Here is a 23,249-nt window from a genome sequence, read left to right as displayed (position 1 = left end):
CCTTAAAAAAAAAAAAAGGTGAATCCCCCAACATCATACTAATTGGCCAGTAGCAAATCAGTTTAATATTATAAATTATACAAACTAATACCCTAAATATTTTAAAGGATACCTTGCTGGCAATAACTAGATTCTAACTGAATGGAGGGTGCTTGCCATGCCTACCATAGGCCACTGGCAATAAAATATAATACTATTTGAATTTTATTAAACAGTTCTGGAATGTATATCTGTACAAAAAGGGAGGGTTTGGTTTATTGGTTGGCAGATAGTGTTAATGATGATTGGTGCACGCAATAGTAAATAATAAAGGCGGCAGAAAATAGAGAAAATCAAGAGAAAAAGAATGGGGAGGGAGGGAACAACCAACCCAACTGATGACCTGTATGGTGTTCCTTTAAATCAACCCTCAATTCTAACCAGAAATAAACAGACAAAGAACTCTTCTCTTTAATACTTACAGGTGCTGTCACCTGTGAGATATACCTGTGAGATATACTAGGTTGAGGTTCTAAATGACCCTCACATCAACAATGACTGGAGGGACTCACAAGTCTCTCTCGTAGGATCTCCTATAAAGCCTGCCTCAACAGTACAATGGTCTATTATGGTCTATGTTGCTTCAAAACATTAGTTAAGCTTACTCCTCTTGCTAATCAAGCCTACCTAGTAAAAAAATAATGGAAACTATTATACTCTATCTCTCTGACCGGTGTGTATGAGGATCCTGGATAACCTTCTGTAATAGTGTAACTTTCCACAAGAGCAGCTATCTGTGTTATGCACTGCTCCCTGGACTCGGTAGCTGGCTAGTACCTGAACTGACAAATTCTCATATGCCTAGTCTGACACTCTATCTGACCCTATATATAAACCTGCCTTGAAAGCTAGGAATACTGATCAAACCTGCTTTATAAATGAGCTAGGTACTAATTGCACTCAATTTGCCTGCCAAAACTCAAAAAACACCCTCCCTATAAACCATGCTGTACTCCAAATAATAAAAGTGCTACTAAAAACCTAAAACTCTTCATGTTTTGCTTAATTGATAGGCTTCATTAGGAGTGAAAAATAAATGCACCAAATTAAAGTGTCTGAAAATAAAGAAAAAAATGGAGGAGACAAAACTATCCCCACATAGTTAAAGTCAAAATGGCGGCCACCCCTTTCTTACCTCTATTTAAAGGGTTTTCCATGTAATTACTGCATTTGCGTCATTGTGCATGTCACGTTGTGACATCATGATGCAAATTTGTGTCATGATGTAATATGACGTCATGACGTTACCTGCGGAATCGCGTCATGGCGTAAAAAAACACGTCTAGATGCAATTTCCGTGAAAAGCATTACCATCTAGCGGGGGGGGGGGGGGAAGAAGACAGGCTCCTAAATCTTTAAAGTTATCACATAGAAAGGAAAACTTCATTAGAACAATTTTATTAGGAAATCTTTATAATCCAATATATATTTCTCCAAAACCTTCTTTGTGTTAATTGTCTTCTACAGCAATTTCTTACAGTCTAGAACAATATTTCAATATTATATTTATTTTAAAGGGGAACTATATCATAATTTGTGAGATACTTTTTTGCAGTGTCACACTGCATTATTAAAAAAGTTTATTAAAATGTTAAAATAGAGTGCACAAAACACTAATTCTACATTTCCCAAACCTTGTCTTATCCCTGTTTCCCCCATTATTCGAAAAATCCTCAAAATATAGAATTTGGGTATGTATTTGTTAGAAATTAATTTGAATCAATACAGTAAATGAGCACTTGAAAAGACAACAAATAGATAGGGCAGGTTTTATCTTGCAATAAAATGCAAAAATCTAGGAAAGGGCAGGCAGTGTTAAAAAGGGTGGAATCCTACAGCCGTAAGCTGCCCACATGTTCCCAAATTAGGACCATCCAAAAAAATTTACATGCAAGCCTGAAAGGAGAGGTAGAGATGCTGATGCATTGAGGTGGCAAGCATTACTAATGTGACCTCCTTCTCCTTCCCCTCTTCCACCTCCAGCTTCTCTACCTCCTATTCCTCTTCCTCCTCCATCTATGTGTTTATGGCACAAGGACAGACTCTGGGGACCTAGAAATTTTTCACTCCACTAGTGGCTTATCATCCAGGAAACCTGCATCATTTTGACCCAGTTAGAAGGGGCAACTTAAATAGTGAGCTGGGACAAGGCTGAGATTAGTGACACCGTGTGTCTGTTATGGGGTTGACATACCATTAAACACTAATTGGAGTGCTTACAATGGTCAGCTTTTTCTGGTTTAGTTAACAGCTTTATATATCAACAATGTCAATAGAAAGAGAGGTGCTTCTAAGTGCAGTACCCCCGTATTTATTAAACAAACGTGGTTAAAAACACTCACAGAAAGTTAGTGTGAAACCTCTTTGAGTGCTGCTCAAGTGCCCTCTCTGCATTTTCAGTTGTTGTTAGTCCCTGTTTGGATGGTAGCCCAGAGAACCAGGATATCCAGAGGTTCCATTTATACAGAAGCGCCCTATATACCTACATCATCCTTACAATGTCATTCCTATCATACACAATTTAACTAAAGCAGACCTGAGAGACAACCTTGCAGTACTTCTTTTAAACCTCCCATTCCCAAGTACCTTTACATAGTTACATAGTTAGTGAGGTCCAAAAAAGACATCAGTCCATCCACTTCAACCCAGGATGTTTAGATTTTGCTTCCTGATAAGGGAGGAGTTGTTGCAGTGAGCCATTCAGCTCTGTTTGTAAATTCCAGCTTCAGCTACTGAGCTTTGTAAAATAATAGGGCAGTCTCAAGAAGACAACTAAAAAGGAGAGGAAATATAAATATGCAGGATTTCATTGTTACTTGAATTAAAAAGAAAGTTTATGTTTAATTTATTTTTGTTATTCATGAACAGAAACCACTAGATAACCAGCTGTTTAAAACTATTATATAACTTTCTATCTTTGCACCAATGAAATTTGGGCCCCAGTACTAGACCCCCCAATTAGGTGTACTGCAGCCTCCTCAACTACGTGTTGATAATTAAAGGCCTAGCTCAGAACGAAAAGCATTGACCACCCCCACAGCAAGAGAAGATAAACTTTTTCAAATACCACCACATTTCCTGGCCGTTAGAGGCATGGTTGAAGGGAAATGGGTTTGTTTTACGGCCATGGGTTATTTATAAAGTAATTTTGGATACAAAAAATACAAGTTCTTGCATGTTCACAGTTTTGATTGGCTGATTTCCTTTTTGATTAAAAATTCATACTTGCCTAGGCATTTGGTCACCTTTTGACCAGCCATTATTAGATCTTTAAAAAAAATTCTAAAAATAATTTTATTTTAATTTTTTTACTTTAAAAACTCTTATTCATTTAAACAATGCCACGTACATTTGTATCCCGCTTTGCTGGGAAAAAAAAACAGCCTCACCTTCCATAAACCTGCATGTGCCAAAGTCAACAAGAGTCGATAAACACTTTGTAATGTTTAGAAAAGGTAAATTTGTTCCAATAGTACCAAGACTTACTGAGCTTCTTCTAGAGGTCAAGCATGACCTTAAATCTAGCATTAAGGTCACCTCATACCTATAATTTTAACCCCCTGACCTTCCTCTCCTCTTCATATATTACATTTTGTCTTGCGATTTATTCCCACCTATTTATATCACTATCTCTTCGGGGGACCTCTAGAGTCGACCCTCTACACCCCACTCCATAAAAAGAAAAAGTGCCTAAACAAATAATGAATTTCCTCCTTGAAGTCCTTCTAAATCTACTAGTCCATCTGATAGCACCCTCTCCAGACAGTGCTGATGTTCAAGGGTGTTTCTGTTGCTCCTACACAGATAGCCACATTAAGACAAAAAGTGTGTTACTGGCCAGATCACCAGGTGAAAATAAAGGAAAAAAAACTAAAAATAGATGTCTAAGGCAGCCGCCACATCTAAGGATTGGTAAGCTAACATTTGATTTTTTGGGTTGAAGTACACTTTTAGAAACCTATTCTCATGTCATCACAGGTCTAGTATGTGTGAGTCCTTCTCTAGAATTATTCTACTAACTATAGTCTTCTACAGTTTACTAGAAATCAACAGAAATGATTTTGCTCAGCATATTTGTATACAGGCATACCCCGCTTTAAGTACACTCACTTTAAGTACACTCGCGAGTAAGGACACAGCTTGTTCAGCTTGGCATGACACTACTCCCGGTTTTTAACATTGGCGTCTATAGGAAATCTTGGTCAGCTTGACATGGCACTGCTCCCAAACCATAAGTGACAGGGATACCAAACTTATGGAGCACCGAGAGGGGACCCAGGACTACAACATATCCTGTTTGTGGCTGGCCAGCTTGCCTAGGTAATCTACTATGTCATAGTCCTGGATCCCCTTAACATGCTCCCCAAGCTTGGTGTCCTTGTTGCATGGTTTGGGAGCAATGCCACGTCAAGCTGACCAAGATTTCCTATGGAGCTTGTGTATTTACATGAATTGAGAAATGAAAAAGGGTATTGCTTCACTTTAAGTACATTTTCGTTTTACATACATGCTCTGGTCCCATTGTGTACTTAAAAGAGGGGTATGCCTGTAATTGTTTTGTCTGAAGATCATTCCCCTAAATATTACAAAATGAAGGTGATAACTGAAAGCTGTGTTTATTATCCTGACTCTTCCTTGATCTTTTGTAGAACTTCAAGCAGAGTGTGGACAGTCACTGTGCACTAAAAGATGCAGTTCTGGAAGAAGGTCAAAGACTGATGGAGGTGCTGGTATCTCACAGAGCAGGTAATGAGGAGAAGAAAAAGGAAAACACGCCCCATCTATGTTTGAAAAAAAATGATTGCATAGTGGACAGTAGGTTATTTAGTCTGTCCTGTGCCTTATACAAGTGCACACACAAATGTGCTATTAGGGCTCTTTCACACGGTCTGCCTCCGTCGGCGGACTCCATGCTGCTCAGCGGTGTCAGAGCCCCGCTGCTCTCTATGGGGGAATCGGATGAGAGTGGAACGCCTGTCTGCTCCCATCCGATCCGGTCCCCTGGACAGATGGAAAGTAGGGTTTCCATCCATCCGGATTTCACGGACAGGATCTGATGCGGATGGCAGCGGGTGTCAGTGGACATATCATCACTGACATCCGCTGCCCCATAGGGATGCATGGAGGATCCGATCAGGTCCGCCTACAAAACTGACAGGCGGATCTGATCGTTCGCGTGAAAGGGGCCTTATACGAAAAGAAATAGGTAATATAAATATATAATTATACAGGATTTGAATGTTCTAATTATTCACTGCTCATGATTGTTCAGCCATACCTATAAACATAAAGTTACAGCTAAATGGGCATGTTCGGAAGAGTGTATGATGCATCTGCCTTGTTAAAGTGAAACTTAGTTAAAAAAAGATTTGCTGTGGTATATGGAACATCCATAAATGTCAATTGTGCCTAAGAAGTACTCTGAAAAAAGAATTCCTTCTGAAAAATAGCAGTGCACATCCTGGTGTCCTGTACCTACAGCCTTCACAGCTTATATCTGCAGTGTGAATCTAATTCACTACTATCTGACTGCAAGTCTTAACAGATTTGGTGATGTCACTACTGTTCTCATTACTGGAGGATCTGACATGAGGAAGCAAAACCCGGCCTCTACTAAAATGTTTGCCTTCATACAGAGACACAGTGCACAACAAGGCGTGGTAAGTCAGTAATGGGAAATAATCAGCTGCAGGGAGACCACATTTAATATGGTTGACCAGTTCTTTTCCCTTTGCCAAAAGGCAAACACATATACATTCTTTACAAAGGTCCACGATTTTTCAAATATAATAAGCATTCAGTTTACATAAAATGATTATGTTTACAGTCAAGAAGAAAATAAAAAAGACATGTTTTAGAAAATATCCTGTTACCCCACACAGGCTCAGACTGTAACAAGGGTTATGGAAACATATAATAGCTATAACAAAGATAACTAGAATGTGAAACAAAACTCTGTGTTTATCAATATTCAATAGTTGAGCGTTCCTTATTAATTTTAAAGTCTTTATTTAACAACTTCCTCTCCAGTGCCATTTACATAAAGGTCAGGAGCAGCGTTGATGTGAAAGAGTGTATATATATACATACTTGTATATATATATATGGCCTCCTTTATTGGCTGCTTATGCATGGCTTCTACAGCACGCAGTCCTGTATTGGTGCTGTACCATGTGATCACTGTAACCAATCACAGCAATCACACTTGTAAACAAAGGCTGCATTTTTGCTGTTTCCTCTCACAGCAATTAAATATGAGTCATCAGCACTGTAGTAAGCACTCAGAGTGTAAACAATATATATATATATATATATATATATATATATACAGTGACAAAAATAATCTTTTGATCTCCTGCAGATTTTGTAAGTTTGCCCACTTGCAAATAAAAGAAGGGTCTATGGTTTTTATTATAGGTGTATTTTAAATGATAGAGACAGGATATAAACAAAAAATCCAGAAAAAGCACATGATACAAAGGTTATAAATTGAGATGCAGTTCAGTGAGTAAAATAAGTATTTGATCTCCAAGCAAAACATGAAAACATGACTTTTTGTCTCTTTGGTGGAAAAACCCTTGTTGGCAAGCACAAAGGTAAGACATTTCTTGTAGTTGGTCACCAGGTTTGCAAACATTTCAGGAGGGATTTTGGTCCACTCTTCTTTACTGATCTTCTCTAAATCCCTAGGGTTTCTTGGCTGTTGCTTGGCAGGTTTCTTGGTTGTCACTTGGCAACTCGAAGTTTCAGCTCCCTCCATAACATTTCTATTGGATTCAGGTCTGGAGACTGGCTAGGCCACTCCATGACCTTAATGTGCTTATTCTTAAGCAAATCTTTTGTTATCTTGGTGATATGTTTTGGGTCATTGTCATGCTGGAAGACCCATCCACAATCCATCTTCAGTGTTCTCATCCAAGATTTTACAATGCATGCCTATGCCCATTGACTCCTCAAAGGGGCAAAGTCGGTCTGTACCTTTAGCAGAGAAACAGCCCCAAAAATAGTGTTTCCACCTCCGTGCTTGACTGTAGGGATAGTGTTTTTAGGATCATAGTCAGCATTTTTCTTCCTCCAAACACTGTGAGTCGAGTTAATGCTAAAGAACTCAATTTTGGTCTCATCTAACCACAGCACTTTCTCCTATTCCTTCTCTGAATCATTTAGATGTTCATTGGCAAACTTCAGACAGGCCTGTACATGTGCTTTCTTGAAGAGGGGGACCTTGCGGGCGCTGCAGGATTTCAATCCATGGCGGCGAATTGTGTTACCAATGGTTTTTTTGGTGACTGTGGTCCCAACTACCTTGAGATCATTCACAAGCTCCTCCTGTGTAGTTCTGGGCTGATCCCTCACTTTTCTCATGATCATCCTTACTCCATAAAGCAAAATATTACATGGAGCTCCAGACCGAAGGCAATTGATGATTATTTTTGTATTGCTTCTATTTGCGAATAATCGCTCCAAAAGTTATCTCCTTACCAAGCTTCTTGCTGATGGTCTTGTTGCCCATTCCAGCCTTGTGCAGGTCTACAATCTTGTCCCTGACGTCCTTTGACAGCTCTTTTGTCTTGCCCATGATGGTGAGGTTTGAATGGAAGAAAGGGGTTCTGTGGACAGGTGTCTTTTATACACATAATGAGTTGTTGTTAGGATTGCCTTCTTAAATTTACAGGACTAATTTGTGTACCACATGAGCACATACTGTAGCCAGTCTGTGAGAGACAGAATTATTGTTGGTTGGTAGGGGATCAAACACTTATTTTTACTCACTGAACTGCAACTCAGTTTGTAACATTTGTAGCGTGTGTTTTTTCTGGATTTTTGGTTGATATTCTGTTTCTATCATTTAAAATACACCTATGATAACAATTATATATTACAAAGTCTGCAGGGGATAGAATAATTATTTTTGACGCTGTATATATATATATGATTACCCATTCCCGAGCAGTACAGTATCACTATAGTAACATTGTAGTCCTCTGTTGTCTGGTGATCAGAGACACTGTCTGCTGCACGGATGACACCGTATGCCAGTGCAGCAGCCAGTGTCTCTAATCAATAGCCACAGCAGTACAATGTCACCACAGTGACACTACACTGTTCTGGTGACAGTATGTAAAGAACAAAAGTATATATATATATATATATATATATATATATATATATATATATATACACATATATACACACACACACACAGAATACTGAGCAAAAGTTTTAGGCAGGAAAAATGTTGTAAATAAGAATGCTTTCAGGAAAAGAATTGTTAGTAGTTTATTTTTATCCATGAACAAAAAAAAAAAAAAGATGGAAAATAAATGAACAGAAGAGAAATCCAGATTAAATTGATGTTTGGTGTGACTACCCTTTGCCTTACAAACAGCATCAATTCTTCAAGGTATACCTGCACACAGTTTTTGAAGAAACTTGGTAGGTAGATAACTCCAAAAATCTTGAAGAACTTACCACAGATCTATCGATGTAGCCTGTTTCAAATCCTTCTGTCTCTTCATGTAAACCCAGACAGACTCGATGATGTTGTGGGTTAAGTCCTTAGCACAGGACAGCATACCGGGTACACAGCAAGACATGACAGGAGTCTTCTAGGTGATAGTATGGCACAGAAAGGGTTAAGTGTCCAGGGATAAGAAATATGACACAGAGAAATGAGAAGCAGTCCACAGGGCCATAGGAAGGCACGACAAAGGGGGAAACAGATCCTTGGAGTGGTAGTATGCATGGGCGTCCGCAGAACTTTTTCAGGGGGGGGGGCATCATTTTAAGGTCACCCGTGCTCCACCCCTTTTTAACAATGTCATGAAGGGGAGGGGATATGTCATTCTACTTATTTTGAGTATTTATTTAAAGGGCAAATGGCAGCATTTATTTTTATTTTATTTTTCATTTAAAGTTTCCATATCCTGTCTACAGTCTGTTTAACCATCCTGTGCGCCCCTGTGTATGTTTTATAAAAACAAGCCATTCTTTACAAGTTTTCAGAGCGCCAATCGCAGCTCACGTGAGCTGACGGATCACGTGAGTGGTGCTTGGCGTTCAGAAAACTGGTAAAAATGCCTTATTTTTTTAAAACACAACACAGGGGCGCACAGGATTTTTCAACAGACCAGACAGGATGGTATAAAGTGGCTTAACCACTTTAAAGGGGAAATTGAGACTCCAGGGAGGGGGGGGCATTTGCCCCCCCTTGCCCCTACCTGCGGATGCCCATGGTAGTATGGCACAGCAAGGGTTAAGCGTTCAGGGAGAGGAAACATGGCACAGCAAAATGGGAAACATTCCACAGGGCAGCAATAAAGCACAGCAAGAAGAAATGGTCCTCCGGGTGGTTTTATGGCACAGCAATAGGAGATAAGGGGTGGAAGGGTTCAAAGGTTCACACTGCGGAAATCCGACTGTCCTGAGTGGTGGATGTGGTGGCACCATTGGCTCCATTGGCACCAGGGGATCCAGGCAGGGCACCCCCGGGGAAACTCTGGGCACACAGAAGAGTGGGCGTGCAGGGCAATCTGTGGAGCTCTCCAGGCGCACACCAGAGAGGGAAGGCAGGGCAATTCATGGAGAGCTCATCCGACAGCAACTTTAGCCAAAGGGTTCCAGGTAGGGTGGCAGGGAGAGGAGGTACAGAAGGTTGCAATCTGCTACTGGGTAGGTTTAGTCCCAAGTCACAGGGAAACAGTTCAGGCACAATCTGGTACAGCATGGACTTCTTCCAGGGTCACAGGGGAACAATCCTAGCACAGTGAGTAGCAGGCCGCAATCTGGTACAACAGGGGTTAAGTCCAAGGCCACAATCTAGGAACACCAGGGGCAGGCAACAATCTGGTACAGCAAAAACTTAAACCATGGTCACAAGGCAGTAATAAAGGCACAATGAGGGACAGGCAGCAGTAAGCACAGCAAAGGTTCAGGGACTCACCAGCCAACAGCAAACTCAGCTGAGGAAGTCCAGGCAAAGTGGCAGGGAAAAGAAGGTCCAGAGAGCAGAGGTATTTCAAAAATCTATCATTGGTCCTCAGAGGACTGTGTGTCCTGGCTGCAGCTTCAGGACCACACAGGCAACAGTTACAGGAAGAACAGAGGGTAGAGTCGCATCCAAGTGTCCAGCACTGAAGTAAATTCCAAACTGTTATTCTGACCCCTTTGTTTGAGCACAGGTCTGCTATATTGTACTTTGGGATCAGCAGAAACCTCAACCCAAATGGCCGGGGCTGAGGTGTTTGACCATCCTGGTACAAAATTTAGTAAATGCTGTACCCCCTGCTGAGAAAGTTTGCCTACCCCCAGACCCTCTGTTTGGTCACAAGAACTCAATATTCAATTATGCAGATCCCTTAACTTGTTTACAAGCTTCTCGTCATTTAGTTTTATGTAACATATGTGCCTTTAGAGGTTTTTTTCTCTTTCTCTATTGCTTAAAATCAAATTTTTCTGCTTCACACTGTCACCATGCTGTCACAAAAGCAAGTGCAGTGTCAATATGGTGACATTGCACTCCTGTGATGGTGATCATGTACAATGGCTGGCGGTTGTCATATCACTGTATGTCAGTGCAGCCAGACATTGTCTCTGATCATTGCCACAGCAGTACAATGTCACCAGACAAGTGCAGCTACTGTCCCCAATCACCACCGCACCAGTTCCAGTGTCATTATAAGGTCTCATTCACACGTGTGGTGCTTTCTGAGGAGTGATCCATGTTCGAATTGCTCTTGAGAGAGCATTTGACAGGTGGTGTTGTATTGCCTTCTCTCTGCCTGCTTTAACCCCTTGGACCCTGCATAAGCACCTCCATTCAAAGTAACAGGGTGTATATTTCTAAAGCAAAGCATCTTGGCTACAGCATGTATACACCCCTGCCTCTGCATCTACATTAGGCACCGATTGGATTCAGTTGTAAGGTTTTACCTCCTCCAACCTCATGTATAAATGAGCTCTAATAGTGCAGCCAGTCACAGTGTTCTCAAACACCACCAAACCAGTCAGTGTCCAAAAATGTGATAGGTAGTCAGGAATTTAGATGCATAATTTATGCCCCTAGAAGCCTGAAGGTACTCGTTTGATTTTTGAGGCTCCTTATGTGGCTAGGCTGTGAAAAAGTCTCACACTTGAGATATTACCATACTCAGGAGGAGTTGCGGAATGTGTTTTGCGGTGTAATTCTAAATATACGTGTGTTAGACATATCTTGTTAATAAAAATGGGGATATTGCTGCGCTAAAATGTAAAGATAAAAACATACATGAATAAAAAGTCAACAGACCAAATGAAAGCAGCCAGCACCTGATCTAGAATCAGAAATACCAGATCTAAATAGCAATATAGAATGGGATTGGTGCAGCGCTAACACAATTGAATCCACAGTCCATACAAATGTTCAAATGGATCAAATACAAAAGTGCAGTAAACAAAAGTTCATCAGAGAGTGCTCTAATAAAGAAGGGAAACTGTCCACCACTTCAAACTTGGAAAAAGCCCCGAGTGCAGGAACCGCCACCAAGATAATAAATGGCCTCTTACCAAATTGCAATGACCCCCATTACAAGGATCAAAGACAGCCTGTGTGATCAAATCAGTGCCCAGATCGACAGGTATCGATTCCCAGTGTTCCCTCAGCAGCTCCGACCGGAACAAGTGAACATAAGGAAAAGAGGGACAACTCCAATAGTGAAGTACGTTCACAGGTTTATTCAGTAAAAGCAGAGTGGCAACTCACGTTTGCATGAAGAAATCACAGCATGTCTCGGAGCTATACTCTCAGAACCTTTGTTTCCAACCAATAAAATGGCCGCCGTGTCTCCTTGCTGGCCTCAGCACGACGAACCGCAGGCTCCTCCTCCGACCGGTTTCATCAACACGTGACGAAGTACATGTAACATACAGAGAACTCTCAATCGTGTTTGACAAAAGCAGTTTGTAAGCAGTTAGGAAACTTTACAGAATTGCATATATGTGAGAGAACCCTAACTGTTATGAGAGGCAACAATCAAAAAAGACAACATGGAAAAAATGAGCTAATAACAAGCTTGGCAAATGAACATTATGCAGGAAGTGATGGCGGCCGGTACTTCCTGTGGACCTTGCCTTGGGCATTAAAGGGCTTATCCCAGCACTCTGCAAACATGATTCTCAGAGCAGCAGTATAATTACAAAATACATGGAGCTTAAAATGCCAGTCTGACTTGGGCATATCTCTACCCTCTCCATTGAACTATCTACAAAGGTACAGCAGGGTTTAGTGCGTTATACAGAAGACATGTATGTGTAGATCAAGTTATATATACAACGTAGGAAATAAAAATAGGCATTTAGAAAGAATACTGAATATGCCCCAAGAATTCTTTTCAGACATTCCTCAAAAATAGCACAAAGCAAGGGAATAGAAAAAAAAAAAAAAGACTCTGCCGCAAAACATTTGGGCAAAGGTTCATATATTTTTATTGCAGCAGGATCATTTGATTCCTGACAGAGATATCTAACTCTGGCAATATTTCTAAAGCTTCCTGTAATAGCTTTTTACAGCTTGATAGCATCATATTTTAAACCATAGAGAAAGCAACCTTGAGCTCAGCTGTTGCTGTGGTACTATAGATTCCAGAATATCTAATCGGATTTCCATTAATAGGGGTTCCATTTAGGTCCCATGGCTATGGTAAATGTCATTTGTTTTAGTATAATAGAAAATTACATTGCCCAATGCAAGACTCAAGCAGATTACTACCTTGGCAAATAATAAAGAGTAACTTCATCCAAAACATATATTAAATATTACATAGTCTAACAAAAACAGTGCCTTTGGGTCCAGCGCAGTGTCATGGATGGGATTTACGTGCTCCCTACACTGTGTGGCTAAGCATTTGCCATACCCTTTGTCCCATCTAGGGCATAACTGAAGTCTTCTGGATAAGCAGTGTGTGTTAAACAGAGAGAATGCATGCAGGCTTTGCTAGATCAGCCTGCCGACTAAATCTAGCCATAGATGGAAAGAATTTTAAATGAAAATTCTTCTAAAAAAAGTTATAAGAAAGCTAATTCCTTTGTCCAATCCTTAGTGGGTCAAAACGATGTTCATTTTTGACTGCAGTGACAAGAAAATTTGAAGGAGCAGGATAGAAACTTTTCCTCAAACAAAAAATTGAAAAACAGAATATCTGGTTTTTGTTCTGCAAGTCCATTTTATCCAAAATCAAATGTTAAAGCAAAAAATTATCTTTTAAACGACATTGGAATATTTTGAGAATGTTTTGAGGATTTTTGTACAAATTTTTCTAAGACTTTACCCAAGAATTTTTTTTTTGACCCAAAATGTTTCATAACTAGCCAGGAGACTAAACATTTTGTTACATACTGGATTGAGCTATGACAGACCCCCACAATGGAAACTTGTGGGGAGGTGCAGCGCGGTATGGTGGCAGTAAATACTCAGAGTCCAGTTGCAGAGAACAGAATAAGTATTAATGAAGAATCCAGCTATTCACAACAACCCGGCAGCAGGTCACCCGACCAGGAACACTCATTGTATATTACTGCAGTGGGTAGCAGAGCAGGTCTCAGATGTGCCAGCAGCGTCTGTCTTGAAAGGCGGAATGTGGCCTAGTCAGTCCATACCCAAATGGAGAGGTTTCCAAGAAGGATAGCTTGTCCCTATCCTTTCCCTACATGTCTGGAACCTCTCCCTTTCACTAATCACTGTCCCAGTTAGACAGGTGACCTGTCCCTATACTACCCATATGCGAAATGCATGCCAAGCTCGGGAACCAGGGTTCTAAATAGACTCTGGGGCTGTAGTGTACCACTCGCGCCCTGGGGTTTAATTTCCTTTTCAGAGACTGACCTGGGGGATAAGCAGCTGTTTCAAAAAAACCCATAAGCCCTGGTTCACATTTGTGCGATTGCGGAGATCGCATGTAATTCGGAGCGCACTGCTCCTAAATGACATGCGATCTCATGTGCGGTGCGAATTTCAGCCATACACTTTGTATGGCTGAATTCACACCACATCCACACTAAACTCGCACATGAGGCTTTTTTTTATTCGCAGCAGAATCGGATCGCATAGTGGTTCACATTAGTGCGATCTGATCCTGTGCGAACTTGCAGATTGCACTGCGATATGCGATCGCAACTGGGGGTGTCGTTAACTTTTAATTGACACCCCCTGCGTATCGCATATGGCAGTGTGAACTGCCAGAGGTGCGGATGTGATACGGGATCACGCTGCATATTCGCAGCGTTCCCACATCGCACAAATGTGAACCGGCACTAAAGGTAAATGTGAAGAAATGGATGAATGTAAACAGCGCTAAATCCTCTCACCAACTGTAAACATATCACTATAAATAAATAAATACTGACTGTGCAAATCGTTCAATATGTTAACTGTGCAAATTAGCTTAAAATCAACAGCACATCAAATATGTAATAAATAATTACTGTGCTATATAAGGTGCTTGTAAAAGGCCAATATATCGTGCTTGTTTAGTGCAATATACAAAGTGCAAAATATAGCAAATATACAAAGTGCATAAAATAGCAACAGATGGTGCCACAATAAAGTGCTTAAGTCCAAATCATATAAATAATAATAAAGTCCGTGGCAGCGAAGACACAAATTAGTGCATATATGAGTGAATGCTTAGTGCAAAATTGGATCAACTGGATCAGGTGACTGTGCATATGCATGAGCAGTAATGGTGGCACCCTCCACTTCACCGCCAGGATGTGGTAAGATTGCACACTTACCAGATGATGTTGATCCAAGCTGGCATACGTCGGCTAGAGATCAAACTAGGCTTAGGGGTCTCCTCTCACTGGCAGACCGGAATCTCAGAGAGTGGGTGGATGGATGTCCTTATGTTTCTCCTGTATGCGCTCTTGGAGGACAAAAAATTAAGAGGGCTACTCATAGTGCAGTATTGTAAAAAAACTCCATCTTTAAACTCTGCAAACACTATGTAAAATGTTTTTCTGCAAACACTGTTAAAAATCCAAAAGCTGGTGCCCTTACTATACTCCTGTGTGAGTCCGGTACCTTGCGGTAGTCCGTCACAGCTATCCTGGGAGCCGCGCCGTTCCCAGAAGTGGGGCAGTCGGCGTGCGGTTCACAGTAGGGCCCAGAGCGAGGCAGCGTGCGTTGCATCTTGACGCGTTTGGTCACTGGAATGATGTCATCGGAAGCTTGACAGACAATAAATATAAAAAAAAAGTTCAGCGCTGATAAGGCAATAGAAAATGTGAGAAAACCGTAATATAAATGAGTCCAAACAGGTAAGTGTAGCAAACAGTAATAGTCCTAAACTAATCAGTGAAGTCTTCCTCTAGACTTCATCTTACAGCTGTTCATAAATTATGACACAGCTTTGTGCCAGATAAACATGCTCACCAAAGCAAATGTACTCCTTCTAGTGAAGCAAAGAGTCAAAATGCGCTTGTCTCTCCAAATGGCTCCCATTTGGGACCTCCTCCTTCAGGTCCAATCACATCTTCATGGCAATCATCTTAAGCTTGTATTACTCAGCTTTAAAAGAGGAGAGAGCCGAAAGAGCCGCATAATATAAAACTGTAATCAAAGATTTATTCAAATGTACTAAACACTCACAATGTTAAAATAGAAAAGCACTTATCAGATAAAAACAGGTTCCAGGAGTTAGACAGGTCGCTTCCTGATATCCAAGTGCATGATGAACCTCGTTCATTGGCTCGATGCTATGTGTTTCTTCACATCTGATGTTGTTTGGGCCACTATATGGCTCTTTCGGCTCCCTCCTCATTTAATACACATAATACACGCTTAAGGTGACTGCCATAAAGGTGTGATTGGACCTGGAAGAGGAGGTGCACCCTATCCCAGACGGGGACCATTTGAGGACACAAGGGCATTTTGACTCTTTTTCTTTGCTAGAAGGAGTCTATTGACTTTGGTAAACGTGTTTTTTTTTTTGGCATATGGTGGTGGATCACAGTGGTGTCATAATTTATAAAGAGCTGTACGATGCAGTGTAGAGGAAGATATCAATGATCATTTTGGGACTGTCACTGTTTCCTACACTTCCCTGTTTGGACTCAATTATTTTATGGTTTTCTCAAATTTTCTATTGCCATATCAGCGCTGCACTTTTGTTTATATTTAGTAAGCAATTTGTATTGATTGATGTGTCAGCTGCTATATTTAGTTCTCTAAATGCAATTTCTTTTTTTTTTTTTTTTGTTTGTTGACTGTAAGGGCAGAAATGGACTGTTAGGATAGGAAATCTCTTTGCAGGGTACAAAGACAAAAAGGGTTAGATCGTCTAACAATGTTTTTATTTTTGTTTGTACCTTCTTGTCTTGATGACAACTGCACCGTAATTTCTTGCATAGGCGTCACAGGGATAGAAAATTAAGGAAAATCTCTCCAATGGGAATACAACTTTGACAGAAAACAGAGAGTGTCACCTACCCATTCAGGCAGCAGGGGAGCATGGGTAGATCTGGGGTGAGGGCTCTAAACCCCCGTACACACGCAACGAATTTCCGCCGACCGGTTGTCCGTCTTTTGTCCAGAGTGGCGTCTGTTGGTTGGAATGTGCTCTAGACTGCACACGAATTTTCCCGCACGACAGAATTCTACTTCAGAAGTGACGTCATGTGTTGGATTGCTTTGTATGTGTTCTTTCATCTCTGAGCATGCCTAGTCTTGCTCATAAGATTTTTCCCCATCGAAATCTGTACTGACTGCACGAAAATCGGACGTGTTTTGACAGAGGACAAAATTTTTTATAGCCTGCACAGCAGGATTTTTTCGGCCGAAAAGTCGGAGTCGGTTGTCGAGAGCACCATACAAACAAGCTGAAAATCGGAAGATCGATCGTCGGACGAAAATTCCCGGTCGAATTTCCACTTGTGTGTACGGGCCTTAAGTAGACACTGCTACTTTGCACTGAATGGGAAAAATGACAGTGGGGTTGATTTACTAAAATCAGAAAGTGCAAAATCTGGTGCAGCTGTGCGTGGTACCCAACCAGCTTCTAACTTCAGCTTGTTCAATTAGACTTTGACCAAAAAAAAAACTGGAAGCTGATTGGTTTCTATGCAGAGCTGCACCAGATTTTGCACTCTCTGGTTTTAGTAAATCAACCCCAGTGTGTCTTTAAATATATGGTCAGATAACCGTATTGTCTTCTTTCCCAGAAGTTACTGATGCTTTAATGCTATATGCGCTCCTTCTGTTTGCCCAGCAACTAAATAAATTATATTAATTAATTTTATCAGCAAAGTTAACGGAGTGCTGAATTAGATGATTTATAACCATTGCCTGTATACACATTAGTCTTCAAAAATAGGCAGCGATAGAATGTTTTCTTTGTTCTGTACATTTTACAGTATAAAAGATCTCAATATGGCCCATGGCCAGTTGACCTTGATGGTGGGGTAATGATGTAAGTTAATAAAATATAGCTAATTCTCTTTACAAATATTCATATATAACTTTTTGATATGTGTGTTCATGATAGAATATACAGTATGTATGTCAGTGCTAAATATACTGTTACTAGAGTTATAAAGTCTGAAAGAGGTATCCCAATAAGGAAAATAATTAAACCTCACCTGTCCTACTTTCCGCACCACTGATGTTTGTCTTGTTAAGGAGCTACCAGTGTCATTTCAAGCTTATCAGTGACTCCTGCTACCCTCTGTACAGCAAGTCGCTCCTATTAGACATTGTTAACGTCTGTCTGAATTGTATTGACACTGCATCCTGTTTCATCTGTTGTATTCCCTCTGTATTATGCTTCAATAAAATGTATGGAACGAAAAAAGAGCTACCAGGTACGAAGGATCCTGCTTGGTTCACCTTTGCACTGCTTTTGCTGGCCCCTGTGTCACCACAAGATACATTCATGATGTTGGGGCTGGTTGTAGAAATCACAGAGCAAAGCTGGGAACCAGGCATCTGACACACTTTGAAGTGTTTGAAAGTGGTAGTAAACCTCTGAAATGAAAAATCAATAAACCATAGCACTTATATAGTGTGTACTTGCCCTGATTCAAAACACCTAGTGGGGTTTCTGCCCCCTCACTCATTCCTCTATGTGCATGGGTCTCTTCTGACAATCTATGCCAACACTAGACAATCTCGGGAGACAGCTCCACCCCCCTAGCACATAGCAGGTAATTGACAGCCTCAGCTGTGCATGTTTTCCTATGAGACTGTGTGGAGGGGGTGTGTCCACCCCTCCACTCAGGTCTCAGATCACATTCACCTCTCTGCTTACTGCTGTGCAGTATATGATGTGGGATCCCAGCCCCCTTCCTTTGGGATTGCAGAAATGCTGTGTAAAATCTGCACTGTAGGAGGCTGTCAAGCCAAGATGGCTAAAGATAAACAGGTACAGCTTATGAAGAAGGATTTGTTTTATCACTGTGTGCTAAACACATCAGTGGGCATATGTAAGGACTTACCACAATGCTAAAGTACTATAGCAAATGTAGCACTTGAGTGGAATGGCATTCAACAGTGTGGGGCAGGCCCAAACTGGACATCGGGCACACCGGGCATTTTCCCGGCCGGTCGAGGCGGCCAGGCTGCATGTCCCGGGGCAAGAAGTCCCATACAGTATCTCACAAAAGTAAGTACAGGTGTGAGTGGGGAGGTGTGTTAAATTTGGTGTTATTGCTCTCACTCTCTCATACTGGTCACTAGAAGTTCAACATGGCACCTCATGGCAATGAACTCTCTGAGGATCTGAAAAAAAGAATTATTGCTCTACATAAAGATGCCCTAGGCTATAAGAAGATTGCCAAGACCCTGAAACTGAGCTGCAGTCCAGTGGCCAAGACCATAGGGTGGTTTAACAGGACAGGTTCCACTCAGAACAGGCCTCGCCATGGTCGACCAAAGAAGTTGCGTGTATGTGCTCAGTGTTATATCCAGAGGTTGTCTTTGAGAAATAGACATATGAGTGCGACTAGCATTGCTGCAGAGGTTGGGGGCAGCCTGTCAGTTCTCAGACCATACGCCGCACACTGCATCAAATTGGTCGTCCCAGAAGGAAGCCTCTTCTAAAGATGATGCGCAAGAAGCCCGCAAACAGTTTGCTGAAGACAAGCAGACTAAGGACATGGATTACTGGAACCAGGTCCTGTGGTCTGATGAGACCAAGATAAACGTATTTGGTTTAGATGGTGTCAAGCGTGTGTGGCGGCAACCAGGTGAGGAGTACAAAGACAAGTGTGTCTGGCCTACAGTCAAGCATGGTGGTGGGAGTGTCATGGTCTGGGGCTGCTTGAGTGCTGCTGGCACTTGGGAGCTACAGTTCATTGAGGGAACCATGAATGCCAACATGTACTGTGACATACTGAAGCAGAGCATGATCCCCTCCCTTTGGAGACTGGGCCGCAGGGAAGTTTTCCAACATGATAACGACCCAAAACACACCTCCAAGATGACCACTGCCTTGCTAAAGAAGCTGAGGGTAAAGGTGATGAACTGGCCAAGCATGTCTCCAGACCTAAACCCTATTGAGCACCTCTATAGGGCATCCTCAAAAGGAAGGCGCAGGAGCGCAAGGTCTCTATCATCCACCAGCTCCGTGATGTTGTCATGGAGAAGTCGAAGAAGACTCCAGTGGCAACCTATAAAGCTCTGGTGAACTCCATGCCCAAGAGGGTTAAGGCAGTGCTGGAAAATAATAGTGGCCACACAAAATATTGACACTTTGTGCCCAATTTGGACATTTTCACTTAGGGGTGTTCTCACTTTTGTTGCCAGCGGTTTAGACATGAATGGCTGTGTATTGAGCTACATTTCTTCAGTGTTGTCACATGAAAAGTTAGAATAAAATATTTACAAAAACGTAAGGTGTGTACTTACTTTTGTGAGATTATATATATATATATATATATATATATATATATATATAAGCTTCCTTATTGGATACAGTGGGGACACTCCCTCAGACCCAGTGAATCACACCTGGAATCATGCAACAGGCAACCTAATAGATCAGGCTCCCCTGATAAGCAGAAGGAGCATAAGATGCTTTTTCCTATACACACACACACACACATATATATATATATATATATATATATATATATATATATATAAATATATGACTTAAAAAAACCGGTAGTTGTCATTATTTGCAATTTGGTTTAAAAAAAATGGCCTACTCAGTCTAATTCCACCAATTTCTGCTATTGTGTTTGACACTCATGAGTGGCCATCTGTGGCCGCTGAGCCTATACACTTCAATGACAGGTTGCAGCACCTGCAGCCATTCATAGCTGTTTGCACAGCCAGTGAATACCTGCGGAGATCACCACTGGATGCGCTTTGTGTGCATCCAGCAGCAATCTGCGCAGGTAATCGCTTGGTGTGTGAACAGCCACAAATAGCTGCAGGCACTGCAACCTGTCATTGAAGTGTGTGGGCTTGGCAGCCGCAGCTAGCTGCTCAACACAGCAGAAGGAATCAGTAGATTCCGGCCGCAGGCATTCACAATGTGGCAAACTGGCCATGTGGATGTAGCCTAAGAGTTAAAGACATGGAACAAATTAAGCCAGATCTCCAGTGCATGCTTATTCTTGATCAGTGGATCAGAATGACAGCCATGCAACTAGCATTTTACAACGAGAGGTCAGTAATGGCAGGCTTCAGGTTTCTTTTTTTTTTCATATGGCAAAGAAATAATAAACTAAGAGTCCAAGAACAAAATTAAGAGGTATCCTTTGCATTATGACAAATTCAAGAGGAGAAATTATGCAGGCAAAACAACTTACTGAGCATGGCCTTGGCAATAAGGACGAGAAGGGAGCATACAATTACATCAATACTCTGAAAGATGAATCACAATTACTGTCAGCCATGCCTTCCAAACTTTAATAATAGAAGAAATCCATTCTGCTGATTTTTCCCTCCTTGTCTGTAATTTATGGTGAGTGTCCATTTTACTAAGAGCAACATCATATATACATATAAAGGTATCTGAACCTGAAAAGAGGGCATTGTGACCTGAAATATGGAAGGAAAGTGAATAACAACTCCAGTTTTACAGCCGATGTGACAGATTCCACCATCACTTGCAATAATCAAATAGTTTTGCGGTCCCCTTGCGAGTAATAATGAGCACTTGCAGAGGTCGAAAGTGTTCACTATCTCTTGGAAAACCTGTGTGACAGATGAGCAATCATTCCCTCTTCCCTAGGGAGTAGAGAACAATTCTTTTACCATTTGTGCTCCAATACCCAATATCAGCCAAGTTAAGGTGTCACTATCATTTACATAACAGTGGGAGTCACATGCTGGTTATCTAAGTATCTGAGCCAGTGTTTCTCAACCTTTATTCAGTCGTGTTATCCTTTAAATTTATAGACAATCTCAAGGCACCTTTTAACATTATGGATAGTCTTGAGGCCCCCATTCTAAAATGTAAAAAACTATTCTAATAGCATTTCATAATTCAGCAACATCCACACATAGGACACCCGGCGTTTTATTGGTTGAGCTGGATGGACTTCTGTCTTTTTTTCAACCTGTCTAACTATGTTACTATGTTAGAGGTGATTTATTCTTCCAAAGCAAATACACTTTTGCACACTGCTACTGGCTAGTATCCCAATGTTTCTCCTCAATTTCTTTCCATCAGTCAGCTAATCTCACCCCAGTGCTGAGGAAGAGGGTCACAGGAGGGTCAAACAAGGATGTAATGGAGGCAACAGACATCCTCCTTATTAACTGATGATTTCATTGGTTGTTAGAATGCCAGTGTCTAGAAAGTCATAATGGTGCATAATGAAAACACGTGGTTTTGTGTAACTAAATGGCAGGCTTCATCCACTTGTTCCCTTGTATACAATTTTTAGGCATTTTGCCAAGGCACCCAAGGGTGCTGGGCACCCTGGTTAAAAAAAGGCTGATCTAAGCTATATGAGTCTACTCACCTAGCTGCGTTCTGGCTTTACAACAGACATCATGTGGTCATCATCATGTGGTCATCATCATGTGGTCACAAAAAAAGACCAATTAAAGCTGCCCTGTGCAGAATAAAAGAGGTGCTCAATTAAAAATAAAAAAGTAGTGCAGAAAGAACAAATTTACCGTTTCACATGCCAACTAGATTTTATTATGCAAGTAAAAAAATCTAGACAGTGCCTTGAGAAATAGAAAATGCTTGCCTGATGAATCTCTCCTGTCTTACACTGATGAGGCAATCAGGATATGTTGAAATCCACAACCCTTAATTGATCTAAAGGGATCAGCAATCCAGGCTGCTTAATCAGTGGGTAGTATTGGGGTGCATTTACCTAGAACAAACTGGCTGGAGAATCGCATCAAATACATTTCTTTATAGTGTGTTACTTTTTGTAATCCTCTGGGAAATAATTTGCAGCACATGTCAACAAAAATGTTTGTAATGGCTTCAAGAATAAGAGCATTAATTATCTAAATATATTGTTTATAGAGATGTCAATGCAGGCGAGAGTCTGTGGATTGAACAAAATATTTGACTTTACCATCCAGTACTAACAAAATTGCAGCTGGGCATGTTACAATACATTATCCATTTGATGTACTTAAAAAAAAAAGCTTGCAATGTGGTACAATATAGATATTTCCTTATACAGTGGTCAAGCAGCATATGGTAATGAGAACCTAATAAACAATAACTTTAAAGCCTGTGCCCAGACTATGCACACTAAAGTATTTACATATTCTAAACAAGCCCCCATTCACATCTGAAGCTATTGGCATTGTGGAGAATTTGGACTTCAAACATCACAACACAGTCAGTGAAATCTTAGCTCTTTTTCTTTTGCTTAGCTAAGCCATCCATGGCTCAGCTAAATAACTGTGTGAAGCAGACACCTTTTTTGTTACTTCTTGTCTGCGGTTACAGTTCAAATGTTTACACTGTTGTGGTATAACTCTCAGAAAATAAATTTGTCTAGATGCTTTTTAGTGACTAAAGGGGAAAAGCCAACATTTCATCCCATTGCTATGATCAGATCTGAGTGAACTGTGCTTATATGGGGTAACTTGATATAGCCCTGTCCCCGTAGGGTTTGCTGTGTTTTGACTACTTGGGCCTCCTCTGATTACCTGCAGACAGTCACTTAGGGACAGTTGACTCATCCATCCTTACTCCTAGTTGGTCGTTACTCAAAAAACTGTCCAGGGGTTTTGGTTTTATATTTATTGTGGA

The 23,249-nt window shown here is 41.0% G+C and overlaps 1 protein-coding gene across 2 annotated transcripts in view; it reads left to right on the top strand.

Moving 5' to 3' along the window:
* AKAP6 (A-kinase anchoring protein 6) overlaps window positions 1-23,249 on the top strand; it is a 374,968-nt gene that overhangs the window by 151,533 nt on the left and 200,186 nt on the right. For both annotated transcript variants that reach the window (XM_082275684.1, XM_082275685.1), the window contains one exon: window positions 4,689-4,785. In XM_082275684.1, the coding sequence (XP_082131810.1) occupies window positions 4,689-4,785 (97 nt within the window). The remainder of the gene's footprint in view (window positions 1-4,688; window positions 4,786-23,249) is intronic.

Source organism: Pelophylax lessonae (genome assembly GCF_965119305.1).
Source record: "Pelophylax lessonae genome assembly, chromosome: 13".
Taxonomy (NCBI): domain Eukaryota; kingdom Metazoa; phylum Chordata; class Amphibia; order Anura; family Ranidae; genus Pelophylax; species Pelophylax lessonae.
Note: the sequence above shows the minus strand (reverse complement) of the source record. Positions and strands in the feature narration are given on the sequence as shown.